Below are 25,486 nucleotides of genomic sequence, written 5' to 3' on the forward strand. Positions count from 1 at the left end.
TATATATATATATATATATATATATATATATATATATATATATATATATATATATATATATATATATATATATATATATATATATATATATATATATAAACTGTAAGCCATAATCAGCAATATTAAAATAATAAAAGGCTTGCAATATTTCAGTTGATTTGTAATGAATCCAGAATGTATGACTTTTTGTTTTTTTAATTGCATTACAGAAAATAAAGAACTTTATCACAATATTCTTATTTCCTGAGACAGTCCTCTATCTATCTATCTATCTATCTATCTATCTATCTATCTATCTATCTATCTATCTATCTATCTATCTATCTATCTATCTATCTATCTATCTATCTATCTATCTATCTATCTATCTATCTATCTATCTATCCTATTGTGAGCCAGGCTGAAAGAGAAATAAGGTTACAGAGACAGAGCATCTTTATTTTAAATTATACTTTATTTCATATAAAAACAAAACAATAAACAAATAAATTAGATATTTCTAAAATAATTCTCTCAAGGAAATGTTTGTTTACAGTTAACGGGGGAACAGATTTGCAGGTATTTGGGAGAAAGGCGGATAACTGGAATGTAAGAAAAAAAAAAAAAAAAAGCAAATTCATTTAGACACTTGGTGGATTTAAATATAAGAGCGTCATTCCAAACACAGACCACAACAGGATGACTGAAAACATAAAATGCAAACAAATGAGGAGAGTAAATACATGAATACTTCATTAGGAAGAATAGTTTAATCCTTACACACATTATGGGGTGGCTCGTTTGGTGAATTTTGGAATGAAACTGTCAGAAAAACCAGTTTCTTAGATGAAGATCCTCATTCACTCAACTGGCAGAGGTTCAGCGGTCGTTCAGCCGAGTTTTTTACTTGAACTGTCTTGGCCGCGGTCAGATTCAGGAGGCAGACTGACGCTCAGTTGGCTTTTTTCTCTTTTTTTTTAACCCTCGGGGGAACTGCGTACAGCTGGTCCCGGTGGCGGTGGCAGGACGACCAATCTCAATTAAGATTTGTAATTTAAAACATGGTGGCTTTGAGGATAAAGATAGGGGATGTTTGGGAGAGAAGAGGAGACATTACCATAATAAGAGTCTCTTCATTTGCACACAAGCCTGAGCTAACCCCACAACACCATCACACCCCTCCCTCCCAAGAAAAAACTGCCTCTGGTCTGTAGTCACACCCATTAAGCCTGCAAAGCCTTCATTGTCCGGCCAGGCTGCGGACCTGAGGACCTCTCGCCAACAGATTGAGCTGGGTGAAGGGTTACAGCCAGACAATGAGGGGTCCCTCCCCCTCCTCCTCTATTTGAAATCAATCACACAGGCTTTCACATGCAGACCCCCCCCCTGCCTTTACTCTCTTGCAGCAGTGACAGTGGGCTTGGGCCAACTCCCCACAGAGTCCTCCTGCTAGACTGTCTGTCCCCCTTTCTGCAGGAGTCCCCTCCGCAGACAGCCTGTCCCTGACAAAGCTCTCACGAGGGCAAAGACCGAAGGGTTGGAGCAGTTGTTAGAGGAATGGCCGCATAACGTTTATGTATTTGCTTACACGTGTGAATGAGTGAATGAGTCCACCTCCGAATCCTTTCACTTCATTACTTAAGACATGATGTAGAAATCCCAAAACATTTGTGGTTTTTGTCCACAATGGAAACAATAACTGGGCTATTTGTGGTATTTGATTATATGTCTTTCCCTGTATTTGTAAAAAAATTACAAATACATGGTTTTATTCCAAGATTTTGCAAGTTTAAGCCACATTTACAGGCCCAGTCTATGTCTATGTCTATGCAAGCCAATTGGGAACATCATCTGCTGTTGTTTTGTACCAATGAACCAATTGTATTTTGGAAAGAAAAACCTGAACACGCAGACAGTTTGACCACCACAGCTGGTTTGGCACATCGAGATTAAAATGAACATCCCCTCTCCTTTTTGCATCCAATACCTTCATTTTAGTGTCATTCAGAATAATTTATAAAAGACCATCTTCTTTATGTTGTTGATATGTACATACAATACTTTAATAATCTAATATATTCACAGGAAATCATCAGTTCAGGCACTTTGCTGCCGACGCAGCAACTTCTTAGCATGAGAAATCCTGAGATTTAAGACTGTTTTCTTTTTAAATAAGCAACAAAAACTAAAATAATCTTATATAGAGAGATTTATATCCAACAATCAATTTCTTACCTTTTAACATAGCAAAATAAATCTTTTGTTTATCTTGTGTAAAATGTCTTTAGGACCAAGGTTTCGAGCCCTGGTTTGGGCCAAGTTTGTGGTAGGAGATCCTTGTCCGTCAGCATTTACTGAAAAAGAGCTGATCAGAGAAAACTCTTCCGAGCATTTCGAGTACCAGGGTCTCTTCTGTTGGGTTTAGTGCCGCTTTTCCTTCAACGTTACAACTGTCCGTAGGCACGGTGCCGTAGGTGATAGTCCAGAGGGGTTTGTCCTCTTTTCCTTTGCCCAATCTGACCAATGCTGAAATGTTTCTCTTGAAACATCTGTAATGAAGCCCACTGGCCTCAGTGCTCCATGTGCATATCTGTCATGTATGCATGTGTATAAATGCCTACTTATATCTAAGGGCTTTGACTGGTGCTGCAGTGGAGATTCATTGAGAGTAAAATCTTCAAATTGACGCCCAGCGAAGGAGGCGTCGTACTCAATAAGTCCAGCGCAGCGTTTTAACTGCCTCAGTGTTGTGTGTGTGTGTGCACGTGTAGGGTTTCTATCGGAGAACCGTCTTCATGTCTATCCGAGAGTGCACGTCCTGGTAGCCCAGGAGGCAGGGGTCAGTGGACAAGGCATCGTGGGTAAAAACGGAGTCGTCGTCAGAAGTGCAAGAGCTGGACGTGTCTTCACATGAAGGGGAGTACTGCTCAAAAGGCGTCGATAAGTCCAAGTACTGAAGGAAAGAGGAAATCAGAGTAATGTTGGTGAGATTACATTTGCATATGTGCAGTGAAAACTGTTCTCAAATGCTTTGAAATTTCCAGTTGAACTTGCTGCTCTTTAATCTATTCATTTATTTTATTTTATTTATTTATTCATTTATTTCGATCATGTGCTCAATATGGTACACTCATTCATAAATGCCTACCCTTTAACCTTCACATTATTATTATTTACACTTTCTATAACAAATGCTTTCTAGCATTTCCACCCAAAAAAGAAGCAAACACAAAACACAAAAAAAAATTATATGTAACAACAAAGAACCAGTAAGAAAAGAAAAAAAGGAAAAATAAATAATAAATAGTCCCGATTAAAACAAGGACAAAAAGATCAGTAAATATTACCTGCATAATTCCATAATTCTCTCTCTTGCATCTTATCCTTCAATCTTGTTGGTATTTACCAATCATGGTCGGTTTTAAACTATTTTTAAACTGTATGATGTTTTTACTTTGTTTAAGATTATCTGGCAAGCTATTCCACAACTTAACCCCTGCAACTGAAATTGACTTTAAATGTTTATTTTACTGAGTAAAAGTTTGAGAACAGGTTCTCATTGACAAACATTTTAATGACGTCTGCGCCGGCGGAGATGCAGATCCAAATTAAATTACTTCCGTGATTTTCTGGCTGCCGAGTCATTACAGACAGATGTGTGAGCAGCTTCGGATGTTTGCATAGTTGGCTATTGTTAGGTCTGCGTTTAAGCCAACGAATGTTTGTGTTTAAGTGTAAAACAAAACTCTTTAAGATGAGCTGCTGTTGTCTGTGGCACATATTCTCAGCCGCTTGCTTTTGTTTCTGCTGCTTTAACAAGCTTAGGAAACAGTTTTCTACTCATTCAAATCATGCATGTTCTAGTGTGTGTGTGTATGCGTGTGTGTGTATGCATGCCTATGTCTTTGTCTGAAGCCCACCTCATCAGAAATGGACAGAAGCGTCCTGTCCAGCTCCTCCACCAGCTGCTTGAACGTTGGTCTCTGGGTGGGGATTGCGTGCCAGCATTCACGCATCATCATGTAACTGCAGCGAAAAACAAAACAAACAAATCATTTCTTAACCATTCGTAACAAGCAGCTTCGGAAATTACGTACAAAAACAAACTGAGAGTTCAGAGTAAAACTAATATCAGAATATGAAGAAGTCTCTGTGCGAATGGGACAAGGCATTGCTGCAATACTGTAACAAAAAATCCCTGCATGAGCTCCGAAAAACTGCATGTTGACATATCATACAACGAAAAGGCTGTAATGCAAATAGGTCATTTAAATCCACTGAGGGAAAGTAGAAAGCTGTCCTGTGGTCAGACAAATACAAATGTGATTTTGTTTTTTTTTAAACCACAACCACCTGGATTAAAGAGGGGAGGGCTCATCTGGCTTGTTATCGCTATTAATGTGAAAAGCCTGTTCCCCTGATGGTGGTTGTGGGCGTTGGTTAGTGTCTAACGGATGAACAGCCTGCACATGTGGAAAGGAAACATCAACGCTGAACTGTATATGCAGGTTTTATGTTGTACATTTTCTCTTTTAATAATATTATTTGTTCTTTTGTATTTCACCAATCACCACAACAAATTCCTTGTGTGTTAAACGACTTGGCAATAAACTTATTTCTGATATATATCAACAAATACTTCTTCTTAAAGGAAAGCTTTGCATAATTCAGCAAGACCATGCTAAGCCACACATGGCAGTCATTACAAAAGCATAGTTTTATCTTAGAAGAGGCCGGATTTTCAACCGACCTGCCTGCAGTCCAGACATTTAACCATTTGAGACAGGGGTGTCAAACTCATTTTGCTTGGCGGGCCGGATTTGACCAATTTTTTTCTCGCGGGCCGCACGCTCAAAACAACAAAAACGGTGCGAAATTATTTTTTTCTAATTCTTTTTCTTTACTATTGTTATCTAATCCAATATCAGTTTAGTAAATTTTAAAGGAAATATGCACTTTGATTACACTCTAATTATGTAAAATATATTTCTTTAGGATCTTTTCTTGAAATTTCGAATTTTTTTTCAAATCATGTAAGATACTTTTACTATCATTTTACAAAGATAAACAGAAACAAGTATGTTTTTTTTACATTTCGCTTTTTTATAGGAAATTTAATTAAAAGCAAAATCTTTCTTATTACGTCCGAGAGTGTTTCTTTGTGATTTAGAGATTTTTCCAGTACAATTAAGTGTATTTATTTTTAAAAATTGGCGCGGATATTTACGCCAGTGTGCCGAAAAAGTCAGCACTTCTTTTTTAACTGTTTTACTTTGTCACTATCCTCGTATTCAAAACTGAAATTCTCTGAATAAATATCTTCTATCATCTTTTTTAGCAGTGATATTTTTCCTGCGAAAATATATAATAGTAGTCAGTTAATAAAAATAAACGACCGTCTACAAAGAAATAAAATCGGCAAATGCATTCTAGAAAACTAAAAAAATGTAGAAAACTGCTCTCTTTGTGGAATAACGATGGATTTGTAGAAGAAATATATTATCGGGTATGACGCGATTCATGGCAATTATTTATGCCTTCCTTTTTAGTAAATTAACATTTTGGATTTTTGCATTGGAAACTTCTCGGGGATCGCATGAAAATCTCTCTCGAGCCGCATTTGACCCACGGGCCGCACATTTGACACCCCTGATTTGAGAACATGGCGGCATGTGAAACACAACAAAGAAGACCCGGGACTACGCTTCTCCTTACAGTTCATGTGTGCAGTTGGAGGGTTTATCCATGCGGTGTCCCTCCTTCAGCAGCTTGAAGAGCTCTTCAACGGGGATACCAGGGTACGGCGAACCCCCCAACGTGAAAATCTCCCACATCAAGACACCAAACGACCACCTGAAGATGAGACGGAAGGAGAGGAAAGATGTTAATAGCTCATATTTGAAGGGGTTTTCATTTGCTTAACCTCTGAGTGTAAAAATGCTTTTTTAGGGAGTTCATTAGACGTTGAACTTACACGTCGCTCTGGTGTGTGTAGACTCTGTCAAACAAAGCTTCTGGTGCCATCCACTTCACCGGCAGCCGTCCCTGCAGGGCAACATGACATATTGGAGCGTCATGTAGTTTCTGTCTATTTCTCCTTAGTATTAACAAAATTCCCACTCTCTCTTATTGCCCTCTCATTTCTCCCTCATGATCACCCCCCACTTCTCCTTCCCAATTTAATTAAGTCCCATTAAGCCTGCTGCCAATCAAAGACAAACATCAGACATCTGTCTTGAGGAGTAATAAAGGAGCACAGCGGCCGAGGGGCAGATGTGGTTTTGAAGCAACACTTATCTTTTTTTAAAGCAATCACTTCTGTTCCTTAAACCCCTTTAATCCTTAAGGAGTAACACGGGGATACTATTGAGCATCTGAATAACATTAACTAGTGTAGAGCAAACAATCATTTCAGAAATATGCAATTATATCAAACATACTACGACATGTACGTGTTTGATCGTGGATGAAAACTGGAAAGCTCCTTCAGCGAATTCCTGAAAATGTGCGGCTAGAAAAATTGTCACTCACGTTGGTGGTTTTCTTGTAGTAGTCAATCTGGTGGACACCTCTGGCCAGGCCAAAGTCTGCAATCTTCATCACATTGTCCTCCGTCACCAGAACGTTCCTGGCTGCCAGATCCCTGTGGATGCACTGAAGAAAGAGAAAAAAGCAAAAAGCAAACATGAGTTTCAGAGTCTGCAGATTAGAGGATTAACATGAAGCTTAAACGCTCCAAGTCCATGATAACTGATTAAAAGCTTTCCTTCTCGCTCTCGCTTCTTTTATATTTGGGTTGTTATTTTTCTTTGAGAGAAGTATTTATTTCATTGCTGTAAAGTCCAAGCTTAACAAAAAAAACAACTAAACTTAATTTCTACATGTTGATGAAAGGTTCTTTTACTTCTATACATTTTCCTGTTTTTTTACGTGTTTTCTGACTGCGATTTGAATAAACCAAGACAAAAAAAGAAAGAGAGGGGAAAAAGCAGTGTAGAGGTAAAAAATAAAAAAAAATGAAAAGACTCAGAAGTCTAAAATCAACAGCGCGTCATTTAAGTGAATTCCACAAAAATAAAAAATGGCTTTATATAGGAATCCTGGAGTTTTAAGAAAATACTAACCCATTGGGAGGAAAAAAGAAAGCACTGTTTGCCCACATTGAATGCATGTCATTAAGTTTATTTTGGTTTTCATTCGAAATAGATGTGGGATTTGAGGGAACGTGCAAAATGAACCATTCTTGGTTTGCGGGTCTCCCCATAATGGAGGGTTAGTTTAAGGCTCCGGCATTCTTAGGAGGCAGTAGAGCCAGAAACCCGATGCTAGACGATGGCTCTTGCTGCTTGTTTGCTAACAGATTTATGGGAGCGCTAAAAAGGACAAAGCCCTGCGAGGGAAGGGACGGACAGATGGATGGAAGAGAGTAAACAGGGTTGACGCTGCAGCAACTCGCTGCTCTGGAATGCTCTTCTCCGAGACGGCGGCTGGCAGACAAAGGGATGTGTTTATAAGACACACACAAACAGATTGCATGCTGGGAAAATGAAAGGAATTGAAACCCCGGGTTGGGGGTCGGAGAAAAGAATGAGGAAAGCAAGTGGAAGAAAGGGAAGGGAAAAAGGTCAAGAACAGCTGGTGCTGCCACCGAGATGCTGGAAGAGATAAATCAATCTGAAGTGCCCAAATGTGATTATAGGAAGGAGCTCCAGCCCTCCCGTTCAGCCATTACGGCCTCTTTAAGGTTTATGCAGCTCAGATGTCCGCAAATGTTTCTACTCTCGGCCTTTCATGTCATGTATTTCCTGCGTGAGGATACAGATATGCTCCAGTGACATGTGATGTGTAAACATCCTTGTGGATCCAAAGTGATATTTTCAAAACACCAGACCATCTAAATCAAGGAACCGGGAAACACTGAACGCATTTTGTGGTCGGGTCTTTTAGTGTAAGTCAAATAACCTCTGAGATTTTAGCCCTAAAAGAAGTTAAACTCCTTGACGAGTTTCCCAAAATGCATGATGAAGTCACAAAGATGAGATCAAACAAAACTCCCTTTCCGATTTCCGATTTTTCCCCGTTTCGCAACCATGAACTGCTCGCGGAGAGATTTACAGCAACTCAGATCTGAAGAGATGTTATTTAGTCTCTTTCAAGTGAACGCACCCTTTTAGAGGCCAGGTATTCCATCCCTCGGGCCACCTGGTAGGCACAGGACAGGAGGTCTTTGAAGGTGAGCTGCTCCTCAGGCACCTTGGTCACATCAAAGGTGTAATCCATGCCCGGAGGTCTCCTGGCCCGCAGGTACTCCCTCAGACTGCCCTTGGAAGCGTACTCCACCAGCACGTAGAGAGGACCTGTGGGGAGAAACACAGCCTGGATGAAGGACGACTGTTACCACGGCCTCAACATCTTTCACGACTCTCATTGAAATGGTGACTAAATTTTTTTTTAGTCACCATTTCAATTAGTTTAATTGGAAAAATTTAATTCGGTATTTTATAAGTAAAAAATCGTCAACATCTTCTCCTTGTTGGAGACAATGTGGTACTTTAAATGCACACCATGCACATATTTTTTTGCGGAAAAAGTGACATTTTTCTGGAAAGATGTACATTTAGTTTTGACAAAAATGCTTGGGTATGAGATTCCATGTACATGTACTGTCTTATACTTGTGTCTAGGGCTGGGCGATTTTGGACAAAAATAAAATCCCGATTTTTTTTCTCTGAAAACCCGATTTTCGATTTCGATTTCGATTTTTTGGGTAAAACTACAAAAGACAATGGAATAAATTGTTTCAGATATTTTATCTTTATTTTTAAAGAAAAATAGCAAACAAATTTCCCTATTGGGAATGAAGTGCAATTGAAAGATACTGTAAATCCTCCTTGAGTTTAGTAAAGTGACAACATTTACAATTTTCTTGACCAAACAAAGATGACTAGACGAGCTCTGTCTGTAATGCAGCCAGCTGCAAAAAAGGAAAATCGATTTTCCGATTTTCCTTTTTTTAACATCGTCTTGATTAATAAATCCGATTTAGATTTAAAATCGATTAATCGCACAGCCCTACTTGTGTCACATTGCAACGGTGGTGCAGGCAGAGGATCGCTGGTTGGTTAAGACACTCCTTACAGCTACTAGGAAAACCATCACTAGAAGTCTGTATAAACCTGAATACTCTAAAACAGTGGCTGGATATTACGAAAGAAATATGGACGATGGAAAGACTGACCCATATCCTGGGTTTGAGGGAAGGGCTATTTGAGAAGAGATGTGCAAAAGTGGACATTTTATCTAGAGAAAGCATAAGGATGCGGACCTCTTTTTTTTCTTTCTCTTTTCTTTTTTTGGATATATTATTAATGTGCTAACCCACAAGTTTATGTTCATGTTTTTCTACTTTTTATTTTTATTTGTTCGTTGCACGGTGAATATACAGATATTTTTTGTAATATGGTAAAAATGTGCAGTTGTAATAACCTGAAAATCCAATAAAGACAAAGTGACAAAAAAAAATAAATGGTGGCTAAATTGCGTTAGCTGATGCTCACCGTCCTGCGTGCAGACTCCCAGCAAGTTGATGATGTTTTTGTGTTTGTCCATCACCTTCATTAGCTCCATCTCAGAGATGAGGTCTGCCAGATCTTTGTCCGTAGCATCATCTGAGAGAAAAACATAAAGAGTTAAAAAACATGCCGTCTTGATCGTCGGAGAGAAACTAACGTGAAAGTGTTTTCCTCCATCTGCGCGTCCCTTACCTTTGAGCATTTTTACAGCGACAGTGGTGGCCTGCTCTGAAGAGTCCTTGTTGATGCCGTAGGCGTCCGCTCTAACCACCTGACCGAAGCAGCCTTCTCCTAAAGGTTTGCCCAGTGTTAGACTAGAGAGAGAAAAACAGCAAACCAAAATAAGTATTTCCAAATGAAAACTGTACAAATCCATAATTTGAACCTCTGGTTTCTTAAACTATAGGGTGGATAGAGCCTAAAAATGGGCTGCAGGCTTTTTATTTTTAGGTCTCCACATAATTCAGGAGCTACAATCTTTAATGAGTCTGGATGCCAACAGCTGCACCAAACTGAGACGCTCTCAAAATGTGAAGTGCATGGGCTTAAACATCGTGAAGTGTCTTTTATCAGCATTTCAAATACAGAAGTAAGTCCGACATTGCGGAGGACTTACTTCTCTCTTGGGAACTCCCAGTCTGGGTCGTAAGGTAACTCAAACTCCACTACTCCGGCCAGCATGGGAGAGCAGCTGGACGAGAGGCGAGCCACCCTCATCAGAGAGGCGCTGGACTTCCCTGAGGAGTTGGACTCCACGGAGTACTGAAGGAAGACATGAGAACATTTTAATCAGAAACCTTTAGGAACGCACGGAAAGTTTCTGTGACACGTGTAGCGCAAGTTCATGCCTCTGCCGACCGCTAAAGGTTTATACCTGTCTGCGGAGAGGGAATTTAGAAAGCTTCTGAACCGGGAGTGCGTCGAACGGCTCTCTCCTGGGGTGGACCTGCATGCGGCACAGCACCACGATGATGATGGCCATGACCAACGCCAGGAATCCACAGGCATAAATGATGATGTCGGTGTACTTGGTTTCCATGGCGTCCACAACTTCAGCTGCTTCTTCCTCTGCAGGAATATAGGAATTTATAGGTACATTAAATCCAAAGGTGGTGAAAAAAATGAAAAAACAGTGTCCTAATATAAGATAGTGTTTTCTAAAGTATATAATATACACATTTTGTATGTTACACACAGTACTGGAGTTGAGGGGGGGTGAGGGGGGATGGCATCCCCCCTGAAATAAAAACGGTCCAAATCATCCCCCCTGTAAAACTGCCATCCTCCTTTCCATCCCTTATGTCTTTTCATCAATGAATGTGGTTTTACTGCTATTTTAACATTTAGAGTCATCACCAGAAAAATATCACCAGAAAAATAACTTATTTGACAATTTTCACCTGTTTCAAGTAAATTTTCACTGCCAGTGGGATTTATCTTCTTATTACAAGCATATTGTTCTACTTATTTTAAGTGAAAATACTTGAAACAGGTGAAAATGGTTGTTTTTTCCAGTGATTAGTCTTGTTTTAAGTGTAATGAGATTTTTCTACTAAAATGAGACATTTTAACTAGAAATAAGACAAATATTCTTGTTAAGATTTTGAGTTTTTGCAGTGATCCATTTTACTTATCCTGTGAAGGACAGAATCATATTGATAAGTTCAGAAAACTGTTTTTTATTGTTGTGTTTTGATGTATTTGATGTAAGCCCAGTGGATATTTAAAGCTTACAGAAGGCTGCATTTAACTGCTGCTATGTCATTCCTGCAGTATTTCTGCAGGTGTTTTGGTCAGTGCTATTATTTGTAATATATTATATTATTTGTAATCAGCACAAATTATCTGTCCCCATATGATAAAATCCACCATCCCCCCTGATTTTTTTTTTACAACTCGAGTACTGGTTACACAGGCCGTAGAAGAGAAAGAAGAGATGTTGGCTCGCTGTCTTTTTTGACCAATGATTTGATGGGGGCCTTTTGGGAGGCTTTAAAGGAGCTAACAGCAGGAGACGTAGACGGTAATAATAACAAGCATATTGCTCCTGCTGTCGTAGAAACCCAACAGAAAATTATAAACGAGCAAATACATGGTCTCCTAGGGAATTGGCTTTCTCATGTTGTCATGAAGCAGCGTGGTGGTGTTTGTTACCTGAAAGCACAGTGAGCCAGGCAGACTGATGGGCAAAGCCGATGGAATTTCCCGCCAGACAAGTGTACTCTCCTGCATCCTCCATGGTGACGTTGGACAGGTAGAGAACCTCCACGTCCGACATGTTCAGGCTCCCGGTCTGCATCACACCAAAAAGGCAAAAAGGAAGATGTAAATTGACAAAAAAATGGTGTGATTGCCTTACATAGAGAGCTAATATCACACGTCCTTATCCTACGCCTGCTCAGGTTTTAACCCACCTTGAGGACCTTGACGTACGGAAACCCGTTGGGACCGTAGCGGCTGCCGTTGTTCTCGATGTGCTTGAGCCACTGGACGTGAGGCTGGGCGTCGCTGTAGACCTTGCACTGGAACTGGACGTCGCTTCCCACCACTGCGGTGGTGTTGGCCGGCAGACCGGCCTGCAGGATGGGTCTGTGGGGGGAGCGCTCTGTATCGGCAGGGGAAAAGAGCAAGAAAAACAGAACATTAAAGCTCAGAAAACTGAGGGCATGAAGACTAAACTGATTTTCAGAGCCTGGTTGTAGGGCTGGGCGATATATCGAGATTTTAATATATACCGATATATTTTCAAACGAGATATGGTACGAGACAATATCGTTTATATCGATATAGCTTTTTTTATTTTTTTATGATTTTGATATAGCTTATTTTGTGACAAATTGACTTGAATGTTTTATTTGAGATTTGCACAAATGTTTTGTTATTTGCACAACTGTCAACCTCAGTGGAAAAGTCTGCCTGTTACTGTCTACATTGTATTAATTGCACAGTGTATTTTAATGTAATTGTTATGCAGGAAAGGGATATTTGTTTTGTTTTATTCAAAAAGCATTTTTATTCTATATATGCAGGCATATACATTATATTTCATTTGTTTTATACATTTTGATATTGTGCACACCTCTGTTAATAAATGTACCTGTGTGACATTTGGCACGAGGCTTTGTATTAAAACTGACTGTTTTTTTAAGGGTTTGCCTCAGAAAAAAATGAAGCTAACAGAGATGCTATGCTATAATGCTTTGGGGGAAACCCCAATTATGTCACAAAAAAAATATCGATATATATCGAGTATCGCCATTCAGCTAGAAAATATCGAGATATGACTTGGTCCATACCGCCCAGCCCTACCTGGTTGTAAAGGGTTGTGCACAAGTCCATGAATTAGAGCGAACAGCAGCGAAAAATATCCAGATATTGAACGATTTACAAGTCAGTCAATAAAGATATTTGCAGAATAAAAGATCTTAAAATAGCCAGCGACTGTCATTGTGTGCTTTAACGTGTTTCCGTTCTGGCACAAGAACAAAAAATGTCGTTTTGGGATGAAAATTGGTTCCATTAGCATGCCTCTCCTCCACGGGTCTCTTTGATCTGCGCTCGCCCTCGCCCTCTGATCTCGTTAGTTGTCTCGTTAGTCTTCTCCCCCAATCAGCGGGGATGGAAACAAACAAACGAACAAACAAACCGCAGCCCTGCTCAATATCTTGTCACAAATCAGGTAGAAAAATGGTTTGGACGCGTGAGCGTCCAAGTCCTGCCCGTCACGGCCAATGCCAGATAACCCCTTAACTTTCTGTTCACCCCACCCCAGTTATCCAGCCGGGACCGGACGCTTCTCTTTCAAGTCATGATGCTTTTTTACAAAGAATGTTATGAGCGCTGACTGTTGCTGCCAGAAGTACTGGACAGATACTTTACAGAGAACAGCACAGAGAAAGTCATGTCACTATTGATGTTAATTAAACAACTAATTGCTAAAGAGGTGTTTAGTAGGCCTGTGTTGAAAAAATCGATTTCTCAATTCTAAATCGATTCTCATATTAATTCCTAAAAATCGATTCATATGTCTAAAGATTGATTTTTTTTTTCTTTTTTTTTTCTTTTATTTATTTATGTGTTGTTTTTTTTCATCATTACATTACAACTTTTACTTACTTTTTTGTTTATCCCCAAAAAAGGAATGTTTTGTTGGACACGAGATTAACTGGTGCCATGTTTTTGCCTTTTAAATATGTTTAAAGGTATGAAAACATTAAAGTGTTAGGTTATAATTGCATAAATTGTCTATATTTCATTACTTTATACACTGTCTTGGAGTTACATTTGCAAAAAATGCTAAAAAAAAAACTAATTCTCAAAAATTAAAAACCAAAATAGACCGAAAATTGAACAAATTAAAAAGGAATGTGGAAAAATTAAAACTGATTTCATCCGTCTCTGTTTCCTCCCTGGATCTGTTTGGTAATTCTGCCCCATTATGTTTCTGAGAGCAGTTCTATCAGCATTCTGGGAGCTGATTGGTCCTTACAGCATCATTAGCTGCTAACACTAACCCAAATCAATATCGGAATCGAATCAAATCATGATAATCGATTCTGAATCTCAAGAATCGGAATCGAATCGATTCTTGACATTTGAATCGATCCCCAGCCCTAGTGTCTAGCTGTTGTTTGCTAATTTGTTTGATTTTGCGGCATCAAAATCAACAAATATAAAGAAGACCAATGTATTTCTTACCCAGTACGTCGAGAACGTAGCTGTGAGTGATAGAGCCGTATTTATTCTCCACCACACAGGTGTAGTTTCCTCTGTCTGAGGGCACGACACTCTCCATCACCAGACTCCAGTGCTGGTGTCTTAGCTGGAAAAAAAGCAAAAAAGCAAAACATAAATACAGAAGAAAAAGAAAAACAACTCCTGAAGAGTTCGGGCGATCACAAAGGTCAACCATCCTGACCTTGATTCCACCAATACGGTGCTCCCCTCGAAATTCGCGTCCGTTTTTGAGCCAGCGGATGCTCGGCATCGGGCTGCCCGTCGCGGGGCAGCGGAACTTCACCGTGTTGCCTGCAGGGACGGCATAAAGCTTCTTCTCCATCCGCTGCGTGTGCGTCCAGTAAGGACCTGCGGAGACAAAAGAATAACTGGTGAATCCTTTTTGCCAGAGCTCTTGAAAAACATGGTTTACAGTAAGTGGCATCAATTTCTCTGCTACAAAAAACAAAGAAAGTACACACCTCTGGAGAAGTAAACGTGATCATTTTCAATCTCAGCTGACGAGTCCTCCAAGCCATTGTCTTCGTCATCATCCCCAGACCCTAATGTATCTGGTAAAAGGAGACATAAAAACAACATTAAGCTCCCTCAGTCCGTAATATGTTAACAAAGTGAGCCCTGACTAGGAATGGGTGATATTTTACCGTTCACGATAAACCGTCAAAAAAATTCCCCACAGTAAGAATTTGTCATCTCGCGGTAAAAACGATAAATTCCCGTTAATGACGTTTTTGTGTAAAGCTGATTTATGGTTCTGCGTTAAATCCACGCACAACGTACGTGAAGGAAGGAAGGAAGGAAGGAAGGAAGGAAGGAAGGAAGGAAGGAAGGAAGGAAGGAAGGAAGGAAGGAAGGAAGGAAGGAAGGAAGGAAGGAAGGAAGGAAGGAAGGAAGGAAGGAAGGAAGGAAGGAAGGAAGGAAATGAGCCAGAAAGAAAGAAATGAGCCTGAAAGAAAGAAAGAAAGAAAGAAAGAAAGAAAGAAAGAAAGAAAGAAAGAAAGAAAGAAAGAAAGAAAGAAAGAAAGAAAGAAAGAAAGAAAGAAAGAAAGAAAGAAAGAAAGAAAGAAAGAGATAAATTCCCGTTGATACGTGTTTGTGTAACAAACATGGCGGATCTGATTCATTCCAGTTTTGCAGTACAGGTGTAACTCATTTAATTGGTTTTTATTATTTAAATTTAATTGGTGTAGTTTAGTAGTATTTAGTATTCTTTTAGAGCAGTGTTTTGGGGGCTCCAAAGACTGAATGTGGTGATAGATTTATAGTTACAAAGGTGGAGTTGAATTGGTATTTTTTAATCGTTATCGGGATAAATGCCAGAAATTATCGTGATAAATTTTTTACTCCATACCGCCCATCCCTAGCCCTGACGACCATTAAAGTTAAAACGCAGCTCTTACAGCACGAGGACTTATCGTTATCTCTTACCTGCCACAGTGATGGTGAAGTTCCTCACAGGATCTTTGCTCCCTCGGACCACGCAAACATAAACGCCTGAATCTTCGTACGTCACGCCCGTGATCTCCATAAAGACGCTGCGCGTTTGGATGCGGGGTGTGGGCAGAAGTCTGACGCCGTCCTTGTACCAGTTCACCGCCACGCTGAGCCGCGTGTTCATGTCGCACCGCAGCTTCAGGACGTTCCCGGGCTCCAACAGGAGGTGCTCCGTGGTGTCTTCACTCAGGTCCTCAAAAACCTCTGCTGAAACCAAACACGGAGTTAGCGCCATGAAATGTGGCCTCACTTTTCTGTGAATATTTTTTCACTTTGAGGTTTTCTTTTGTGTTTCTTTTGTTGTTTTACAAACACCACCACAAATCACAAATCACCGACAGGCCTCTCAAATCTAATAGTTATTCCCTCAACTATGACCTTCACCTCACGAACCCCTTTATCTCCCATCCCCACATAAGTGCAAGCACAATGAAATTACCATGGAGACCAAAAGGCCTTAATGACCCGGCCCTCCTCCACTCAAGCCCTCCCCTTCATCTTATTGTTCCTCCGTGGATTATTGTGAGTCTGAGAGCGATATAGCTAACACCGCAAACTCCCTCCCTTTTTCTGGCTTCTTCCAGCAACCAGGGGGAGAAAAGAAACACGGAAGAAGACCGTCTGAAGCTAATGAACATGTTGCAATGTGACAGTGGAAGGAGAGTAAATCTGAGGGGTGGTGAAGGTTCACTGGAGACCTAAGTGAGTGAACAGGCAGCTGTTTATCAGGCCACACAGATCCACATCACACCAACACTAGCTAGCCCGAGCTAGTGTTTTACATCACTGACACCCAGATGGATGAGACTTAGACAAACACGCTCAATCTCAATCTTTTTTTGTGGTTGATCTTGATATTCTGAACATTAACTAAAATATAAAGTCACCTGGGGGGATTTCGGCAGCAGTTAACTCCACCGTTTTGGAAATAATGGTACCTGTGGAAAGAAAAGGTTGTGATTTAGAAGAGTGCAACACAGGGCTCAGAGCTAGTAAACTATTGCTCAGTGACATTATGATCAATGTGTATGGGCGGAAATATGTGCCACTAGAAACTGAATTAGAATAATTTATATTTGAATTTGAATTGCTCAACTTGAATAATTGCATTAGAAAACTGAATCTGAATCACATAATTTGAATTTGTATTGTTTAATTTGAATCATTGCATTGAAAAACTGAATCTACATTCAGTTCTCACAATTAAAATTCAGTTCTTGCAATAAAATTTCAATTTTACTGTGCCAGACATCTGGGTCTTCCGGAGGAAGAGCAATCGAGTGCAGATACAAAGAACTCATTTTCACGTACCCTACTATAACCTCTATTTTCTTTCAACGATATAAACAACCAATGGGAGCTACATATTTCGAAACCTATTGTGTTTTCTCCATTCTGTGTAAAAAGTGTAGATTTATATCTTGCCGTTTTGTAGAAAAATGTCTGCACTTTGTATCTGCACTCGATTGCTCTTCCTCCGGAAGACCCGGATGTCTCGCACAGTAAAATTGAAATTGAATTGCAAGAACTGAATTTGAATTGTGAGAACTGAATGTAGATTCAGTTTTTCAATGCAATGATTCAAATTAAACAATACAAATTCAAATTATGTGATTCAGATTCCGTTTTTTAATGCAATTATTAAAGTTGAGCAATTCAAATTCAAATATAAATGATTCAAATTCAGTTTCTAGTGGCACATATTTCTGCCCATAAATGTGCCGTACCAGGGAGGACGTCCAGCCACGCTGACTGCATGGTCTGAACCGTCTGTCCTGCGTGGATGCTCTCAGCCATGCAGATGTATTCTCCTGCATCCTCCATAGTAACGTTGGACAAATGGAGAACTTTCACTTTGGACCCACTGCTCTCCAGTGGCTGCATAAAAAAAGAGATTACTTTAACAACACGGAATACTATCAATTACTTGGCAGTGTTTCTGAGGTTTTGCACATCAGTTCTCACCGTCAGGGCCTTGATGCGAGGCGTTCCACCCTGGCTCCATCCCGGGACACTGATGTCTCTCTTCAGCCACTGCACCTTGGTAAATGCTGGCCTGTGGACTTTACACGTCAGCTGCACCTGACCACCTACCACCCCCGTGGTGTTTTCTGGGTAACCTGGCACGGTCAGAGGCCTGGACGCTCGAAGATCTGGAGAGAAAAGAAAAAATTTGATTGTGATGAAGTATTTCACTTATTTTGAGATTCATCCTCCTGCTATGAAATAAGCGCGTGCTCAATAAAGCGCTGTTTGCATCTTTGTTTGTTTGATTTTTAGGTTTCGTGGTGCAGATTTTTAACATAATAATTTAGTCTATAGTAGGGCTGTGCGATTATCCATCCATCCATCCATTATCTATACCCGCTTTATCCTTTGCAGGGTCACGGGGGTCTGCTGGAGCCTATCCCAGCTCATTTTCAGGTGAGAGGCAGGGGTTACACCCTGGACAGGTCACCAGTCTATCACAGGGGCTGTGCGATTAATCGATTTTAAATCTAAATCGGATTTATTAATCAAGACGATGTTAAAAAAAGGAAAATCGGAAAATCGATTTTCCTTTTTTGCAGCTGGCTGCATTACAGACAGAGCTCGTCTAGTCATCTTTGTTTGGTCAAGAAAATTGTAAATGTTGTCACTTTACTAAACTCAAGGAGGATTTACAGTATCTTTCAATTGCACTTCATTCCCAATGGGGAAATTTGTTTGCTATTTTTCTTTAAAAATAAAGATAAAATATTTGAAACAATTTATTCCATTGTCTTTTGTAGTTTTACCAAAAAAATAGAAATCGAAATCGAAAATCGGGTTTTCAGAGAAAAAAATCGGGATTTTATTTTTGTCCAAAATCGCCCAGCCCTAGTCTATAGTGTGAATTAACGGTTACAAACCACCAGAGTCTCAAATAAACCAAAGTGAACAAGGCAAAAATTGTCCATACGAGTGCTGGTGGTTTCAGTTTACCAATGAAAGATCTGGCAACAGAAGCACACCATGTTCCAAAACAATCACTGACATCTAATGCCACCAGGATCTGGTGATAGAGTGCCCTGATAACCCGGCTACTATGGTGTCACCATCATCCACAGTGCCATCCATTCAGTGGGTCACTCACCCGTTTATGTGTTTGTGCACCAACTTGTCAGAGCATATGTGCAACCTGGCTCGGACCTTGCTCACCGCTAACTGAACGAGCAATTTTCCAGGGCAATTTTCTGTCTGATTGCTTCCTGCGAGCACTTAGTGAAAAGGCAATCTGTTCCCCAGTCCGACTGGAGTGGTGCCTTTTTCTCTAATCACCCAGAGTGCAAGCAGGTAATGCTTTCAGGAACAAATACACGCTTACAACCCCTGTTAGTGGAAAATCAGACGTGGCAATTGGTCAAATGAAAGAAAACAAATTAAAAGGAACATGTTGGTGGCTACTTTTAAGAGGGACACATATTGCCTGTTTACTAGTCTGAGTCCAAAATATAAATAGCTAGAAATCCTGACAACACGTCCCTTTTTTACCTAAAGGAGCCAACCTAGAAAAGTGCTGTAAATCACAGAGACAAACCGCACACACTCTCCAAACCTGCTAATGAACTTGCAGGGATGGAGACGGTGCCCCGGAGTTGAACTTGCGACGGAGTGTGAATTGTCACCCAGAGGCGAGGGGGCAAACACAACACAAAACACAACACAAACAAACCGCTCAGCTGGTGCAACCCGGCCAGTCAGCCAACCGACCGGTTTGCTGGCAGCGGAGCCATCGGACGGGACAATGAAGCCGCTTTCATGCCCCGACACGGGAACCTACAGCAGAATGGCCCACTGATATGCACCGTCTGCTCTATCTGCTCAGTTGTTCCGCCGATTTAGAATCACCCAGTCCTGTTAATGAACGCTTATGAGAAATGAATGAAATGAATCACTTTGTATGAAGTCAGGCCCCGTTTACACGGAGCAAAAACTGTGGCGTTTTCATGCGTTTTGGCCGTTCGTTTACACGAAAACGGAGCTCAAAGTCACCAAAAATGATCATTTCTGAAAACTCCGGCCAAAGTGGAGATTTTCAAAAACTCCGTTTTCACGTTTGCTTGTAAACGGAGGGAAACGGAGATTTAGGCTTCAGAACGTCACATTATGAGACAGAAACGTCACCAGCGTCATGAGTGCCACCTGTGTTTACAATTTATTTGGCCACCGTCAATATTTTCTTGTATTTTACCGGTTTTATGTTCTAAAGTCACACTTAAAATACTCCACTTCTCCGTCACTCCAAATGAAAGACTCTCGTTCCGTCTTGGAAGTAACTGGCAGTCAAGGCTGATTTATGTCGATTTAACGCGGAACCATAAATCAGGCTTCACACGTGTCATTTGTTGACGTTTTTTTCCAGGATTCTGATTGGCTAGCATGACTTTATGCTTCTCGTTACACTGCCCCCTGTAGGTTTGGCTGCTCATTTATGCGGGTTTGTGTAAATGAAAAGATTTTGAAAACGATCTTGTGTAAACGGTGGAATTTTTCAAAACGTAGAGGGGGAAATATCCGTTTTTGTAAATACCCGGCTATCTGTAAACGTGGCCTCAGTCTGCAGCTGCGCAGCAAGCCGACTGTGGAGGTTTGTAGATATGTGCACGGTAGCGCTGTATTGTAGCAATGAACTTGACCTGCTAAAAGCTTATTTCCCTTTCCTCTGTGATAACGCTTGTGTTTGATGAGCTGAAGGCCAAGCGGGAGTTGCTGGGCAACATAACTGCAAATACTGTTATAAAAATCAGCGACTAACATAATGCAAAAGATTTAGAAGTACATTACATTTTTTGAGCTTTCTTAGCATTCAGAGATAAAGTTTATGTATTCAAATAAGTTGAAAGTTGTTGAGATTCAGTTTATTTGGCAGTGTGAAGGTTACAATAAGCTGCCTGATTCTAAGCCAAATAAGAGCGTGGATCATTAAACTGCAGCTCAAAACCCAAACCAACACCACGACTGCCTTTACCTGAACGGGTTCAAGCTCTGATAGAGATCAATTGTGTGTGCAGTAAGCAGATATCAGCTCAATCCCAGAACAGTGTCTCATCTATGTTTCATGCTGTCGTCCGAACGACAAGCCCTGGTTCGTTTCAATGACCCCTCTGTAAAAGAGACCACTTCCTGTGATCTCAAACATCTGTTTGGTTTCACCTCAATCTACCCACATCCCAACAAAAATTGTTATCCTAAAGTCTTTTCAATCTGACCTAAAAGCTTTTCCGTGTGGAAGACATGCGAGTGTCAACACACGGGGTTTGTTTTTGAAAGATGCTGTTTGTGTCGGACGGATTACAACTCAGCTCAATGGAAACACTGTGATGGAATTGTACACGTACAGTGAATGGCTTATAACTGGAGTGCTGGTTTATGAAGCCCCCGCCTCCCCCTCCCCGCCCTCTAGAGCTGGCACGCAGCCAGGCAGATTTACACTTCCGAGCCCCGGGGCCTCGGACGGATCAGGTAGCGCCCTTCACGGTAGCGGACTCACAGGGAGCTTCCGACTGCACTACCGCGTCCAAACCTTCACCGTTGCCTATCATCATATTTTGTTTTTTTTGCCTTCGTTCCCCTCATAGCCCGTGGCCAGTTCACCTTTCCAAGAATGGAAAGTTCACTGGTCGAGAAAAAAAAGAAAAACATTTTCAAGTACAGAATTTTTGAAACGCTTTCGAAACCACAACATACTGACAATGACAGAGGAAGAATCCCACAGGCTGAGCATATTCAAACCAAACCTCCAACCAAACACTCTGATCAAACTTTCATGCAAAAAGCAGATAAGATATAAAGTCAGGAGGAAAGCTTGTGAAGTGTGAGCCACAGATGTGACAGTAGTTTCAATGATTCAGAACTTTTACAGCACAAAACAAGTCTTACCTCTAGTTCTCACCCGGTCCACCAAACAGATCAGGAAAACACAGAATACACAGATCCTGGCCATCTTCTAGATACGTCTTGTGTGTGTGTTTTATGATTGAACAGCAAATTTAGAGGTTGGGAGCCTGGAGTGGGACCTCAGACTCCCGTCCCTGGCATTGGCAAATTCAGGAACCCAGAAACTCTCCCAAATCTGGATCCTGCAAAAAGGCAAACAAACACAAGGCAGGCGGTTATCAGAGGATCGGAAACCTGATTCTTGAAGGGGATCTGGCAGGGGTATAACTAAAGATCCAAACTTTTCTGTTCAGTTTTAAACCAGACGTGAAAAAACACAAACAATTGCTCAGCCAAATAGCGACACACAGAGCCTGTCTTGACTGTGCAGCTGTATTCTTAAACAGATGTCCTGCTAACTGTCCCCCTCATCTGCCTTACATTGTGCAGGCTCTCCTGCGTCATGAATAAGGAGCAGGGCTGTTACTGCCTGTTGTTTGTCAATGGATGGCGCTCAGACTGTCCCGGGATAATGGGTCCTTACTAGGAAAACACTTGAAACCTGCCAGGAAGCTACAGGATCTGAAGGAGCAGAGTCAGGTTCGACCGGCGGCTTGATGGGGTTTTCAGATAAACACAGAAACAAAAACAGCGAAATAAGAGACTGGCGGAAACTGAGAACGCACTGTGAGCCGAATAAAGCATCCTCTCCCTGGTCGGATTTGAATTGAAATCAAAAATCACTTCATACAAATTTTGGAAAAAAATTAAACTTTGATGCAAACTATAATTATAATTATTATTTAGTCGAATTGCTGATTTTTAATAAGTATATTGAACGGCCGCCTATAATAACTGCGGTGGACTCTTGGGGAAAAAAAGGACAAAAGCAAATTAATTCACTGATAATGTTCAGTTTTACACAACCCAGAGCCCGGAGCAGAGATTAAGGATCTGTTTATGGCTTTTTGGCAGCAGAACGACTTGTTTGTTCAAATTACAGGCTGCGTTAGCTGTGCTGATTATTTAATTACAAATGTTTCAGCTTTAATACCAGCGTGTTTGAACTCATTTTCAGTTGAAAGGCATGCGCAAGGGGGTTGAGGTCTGCGTGCACAAATGTGGCCTGAGACTCATTCTGCAGGCAGACTGTAAACGGTGACAGTGTAAGAGAGCTAAAGGAATATAGTGATGTTTCTGTTCCACGCTGCGCCAACTGAGCACAGGCGCCAGACCCTTGCGCGGTGTAACCCCCCCAAACACACACACACAGAGCATACCTCTTAAAGAACAAGCTTGAATGAAACGTATTCTCTCTCAATTAAGGACTGGAAAACTTTTTTTTTTTTTTTTTTTTTTCTCCTGCTGCTGTTAATTCCGCTGGCACGCTGCGTGGCTGCTGCGCTCCGCTGCGTCCAGCCGGAGCCAAAACACTTCCACTCTATTCTACCTCTTAGCTCGAAAAACCAAGGGGAAAAGGCGTCACTGGGACTTTTTTGTCACGCAGTTCACCCTTAATAAACGTTTTATTTTAGTCTCGGGCTGCCCTGGCCTGGGACGTTGCGGTGAAGCAGAGAGCTGCCAAAAAAACGAGGGAACGCGCTTTCTATTTATGTCACAATAATGTACAGTGTTCGCACGTGTGCGGCGCTGCCGTCAGTCAATGCACTCGATCTGTTCAATGGGATATCAAACATCAGAGATCTACTTAAAGCACAAAGCAATACGACTTTTAAATCCCAATCTTTCACCAGACTGCACCACATAACACTCTTTATCGGTCCCTCTTGTTCTTAATGCGCCTTTTAAGAAAATTCTGAAAATAGCTGACAAAGTTCAAACTCCGCTTTGAATGACACGATCTTTTTTTTCTTTTTCTCTTGACAAATGGTTCATGTAGAAGGTTCAATGTCTGAAAAGTGACTTGTTTGTCTCTGACTGCACAATAAACACACGTTTATGTCTCAAAATCTGCTCACCGGAACGACAAAATGTGATTTAAATGAAATGGTTGACAATGCACATGAGTACAGTCATTCATTGGAAAGAGAGCATTTCTGATGCAATGTTTTAAGGGACACGGCATTTTTTGTTTGTTATTTTTTGTAGAGAGCATTTCAAATAAACGAAAATATAGAAAATATATAGAAAATTAGATTTTTTTTTTCTTATACTGCAATATTTTGGTAATCTAACCATCACTTCGGCATGCATAGTTTACAAAATATGCTTCTCCATGACTGACCAGCTGCTCCAGTCTATTTTCACCCACCTTTCCTCCCAGTCTGTCTTTAAGAAGATGACCGGCAGCAAATCACTCCTTCTCCCGCTCCAAACGAGGGAATATTGAAATCCTCATTTGGAATCTGTTCTGTCCTTCCCCTCCAAAAAAACTGTCTTTGAGAAGGTTTCAGCTTTTTTTTTATCCGACTGAAATCGACATCGAGGTTATAAATCCATCAAACGCAGCCCCAGAACCCTGAACGACAGCTGCCGGGCGCTCCTGGTGACCGGGGGAAGGAGCCGAGATCCCCGGGGGCAAAGTCCGGCGCGGCCGAGCGCTCAGAACGCAAAATCCATGGAGAGGAAAAAAAACAAGCCGAAGAGGGGACTGAATTCGTTGAATCGTAGAAAAAGTTGTATAAATATGTTCTCTTTTGCTCATGAAGTGTTAAAAGAAAAAAGATCAGTTGTGGTGAGAAAAACACGTCCCGGGTTCAGAGTCCCTCTCTTCAGTCACGCCGGTCTCGAGTAACTGGATGCGTGCGTCTTTTACGCAGCGCTTTTACTCGCGCTCCACTACTGCTGAGTGAGTTTTTCCCGGTTAGATTTGAGCTGTGCTGCTTCAGCTCAGCCTTCTCAGTGTGTGTTTCCTCTCAGCCTGTAAAGAGAGTGAGAGGGGCGAGCGACTGCGTCCCTAGTGCTCCAGAGCCAATACAAGCGCGGCGTTGCTCTCCGGATGGCAGTCACAACAACAATGGTCTGAGATCTGCCGGGGGAGCGGGAGGAGGAGAGCTCAGGGGGGCAAAGAGGGGAGGGGTACACCCACACCCCCCTCTCTCTGTCCCAATCCACACACACACACACACACACACACACACACACACACACACACACACCCCTCTATAGCTGCCACACAAGCCCCTCATGCTTCTCCCTCCTCACCGCGGCGCGCACAAGAAATCCGCAGCTGCCCGAGAAAACTTCTTGCAATCAGAGTGTCAACTTAAAAACAACACTCTCAGTTTATTTGTTAATGTCCCAGAGAATTAACAGCATAAACCGAGTCCACATACTTTACGACGAAGTCAGATAATTTATTGCGCGTTAATTGCTCGGAGGACGTATTCAATTAAGTAGCTTTTGTGAGTGAATTGCCTGCGCGCGAATCGCCTCCATGTTTTAATTGCATCAGTGAAAGAACAAGACTGGGTAATCCCATTAGCTGCAGCAGAGAACCAAGATAAATCCTGTTTTTTATCAGTCTAACACCGAGCCTCAAAGTCTCTGCTCTTGTCGAAAGGTTGCTTGAAGTTCTCCCTGAAATTAAACTATATTAAAAAAAAAATAAAAAAAAGAATGCCATGAGATAGTTGTGAATGACCAATAGGCTATATTTTAATTTGGCAGAAAAAATCATCTGTGTTTGCATCCGGACACAAAGGAGCAGGAAGAAAACACCTGATAGTAGCCTAATAAAAGGAGAACATAACATCAGAGACACACTTGCTCACTCATTAACTTTTCCTTTCTCTCACATACGTCCCAGTCTCTTTTCATATGGGGTGGTTTATTCTATCTAAGTC

The 25,486-nt window shown here is 41.1% G+C and overlaps 1 protein-coding gene across 1 annotated transcript; it reads right to left on the minus strand.

Annotated features, from left to right (window-relative positions):
* Positions 1–1,850: 1,850 nt before the first annotated feature.
* Positions 1,851–24,640, minus strand: fgfr4 (fibroblast growth factor receptor 4). The gene is made up of 21 exons (XM_061740565.1): positions 23,953–24,640; positions 21,684–21,883; positions 17,748–17,935; positions 17,510–17,660; positions 16,670–16,720; positions 15,717–15,986; positions 14,750–14,839; positions 14,470–14,636; positions 14,250–14,373; positions 11,966–12,156; positions 11,706–11,844; positions 10,426–10,619; positions 10,168–10,313; positions 9,744–9,865; positions 9,537–9,647; positions 8,146–8,336; positions 6,511–6,633; positions 5,954–6,024; positions 5,695–5,832; positions 3,900–4,005; positions 1,851–2,932 (listed from the first exon to the last, which is right to left on the minus strand). The coding sequence occupies exons 2-21, from the start codon at positions 21,745–21,747 to the stop codon at positions 2,756–2,758; spliced, it is 2,814 nt and encodes a 937-aa protein (XP_061596549.1). The 5' UTR covers positions 21,748–21,883; positions 23,953–24,640; the 3' UTR covers positions 1,851–2,755.
* Between the last annotated feature and the right edge of the window lie 846 nt (positions 24,641–25,486).

This window comes from Cololabis saira, chromosome 14 (assembly GCF_033807715.1).
Source record: "Cololabis saira isolate AMF1-May2022 chromosome 14, fColSai1.1, whole genome shotgun sequence".
NCBI lineage: Eukaryota > Metazoa > Chordata > Actinopteri > Beloniformes > Belonidae > Cololabis > Cololabis saira.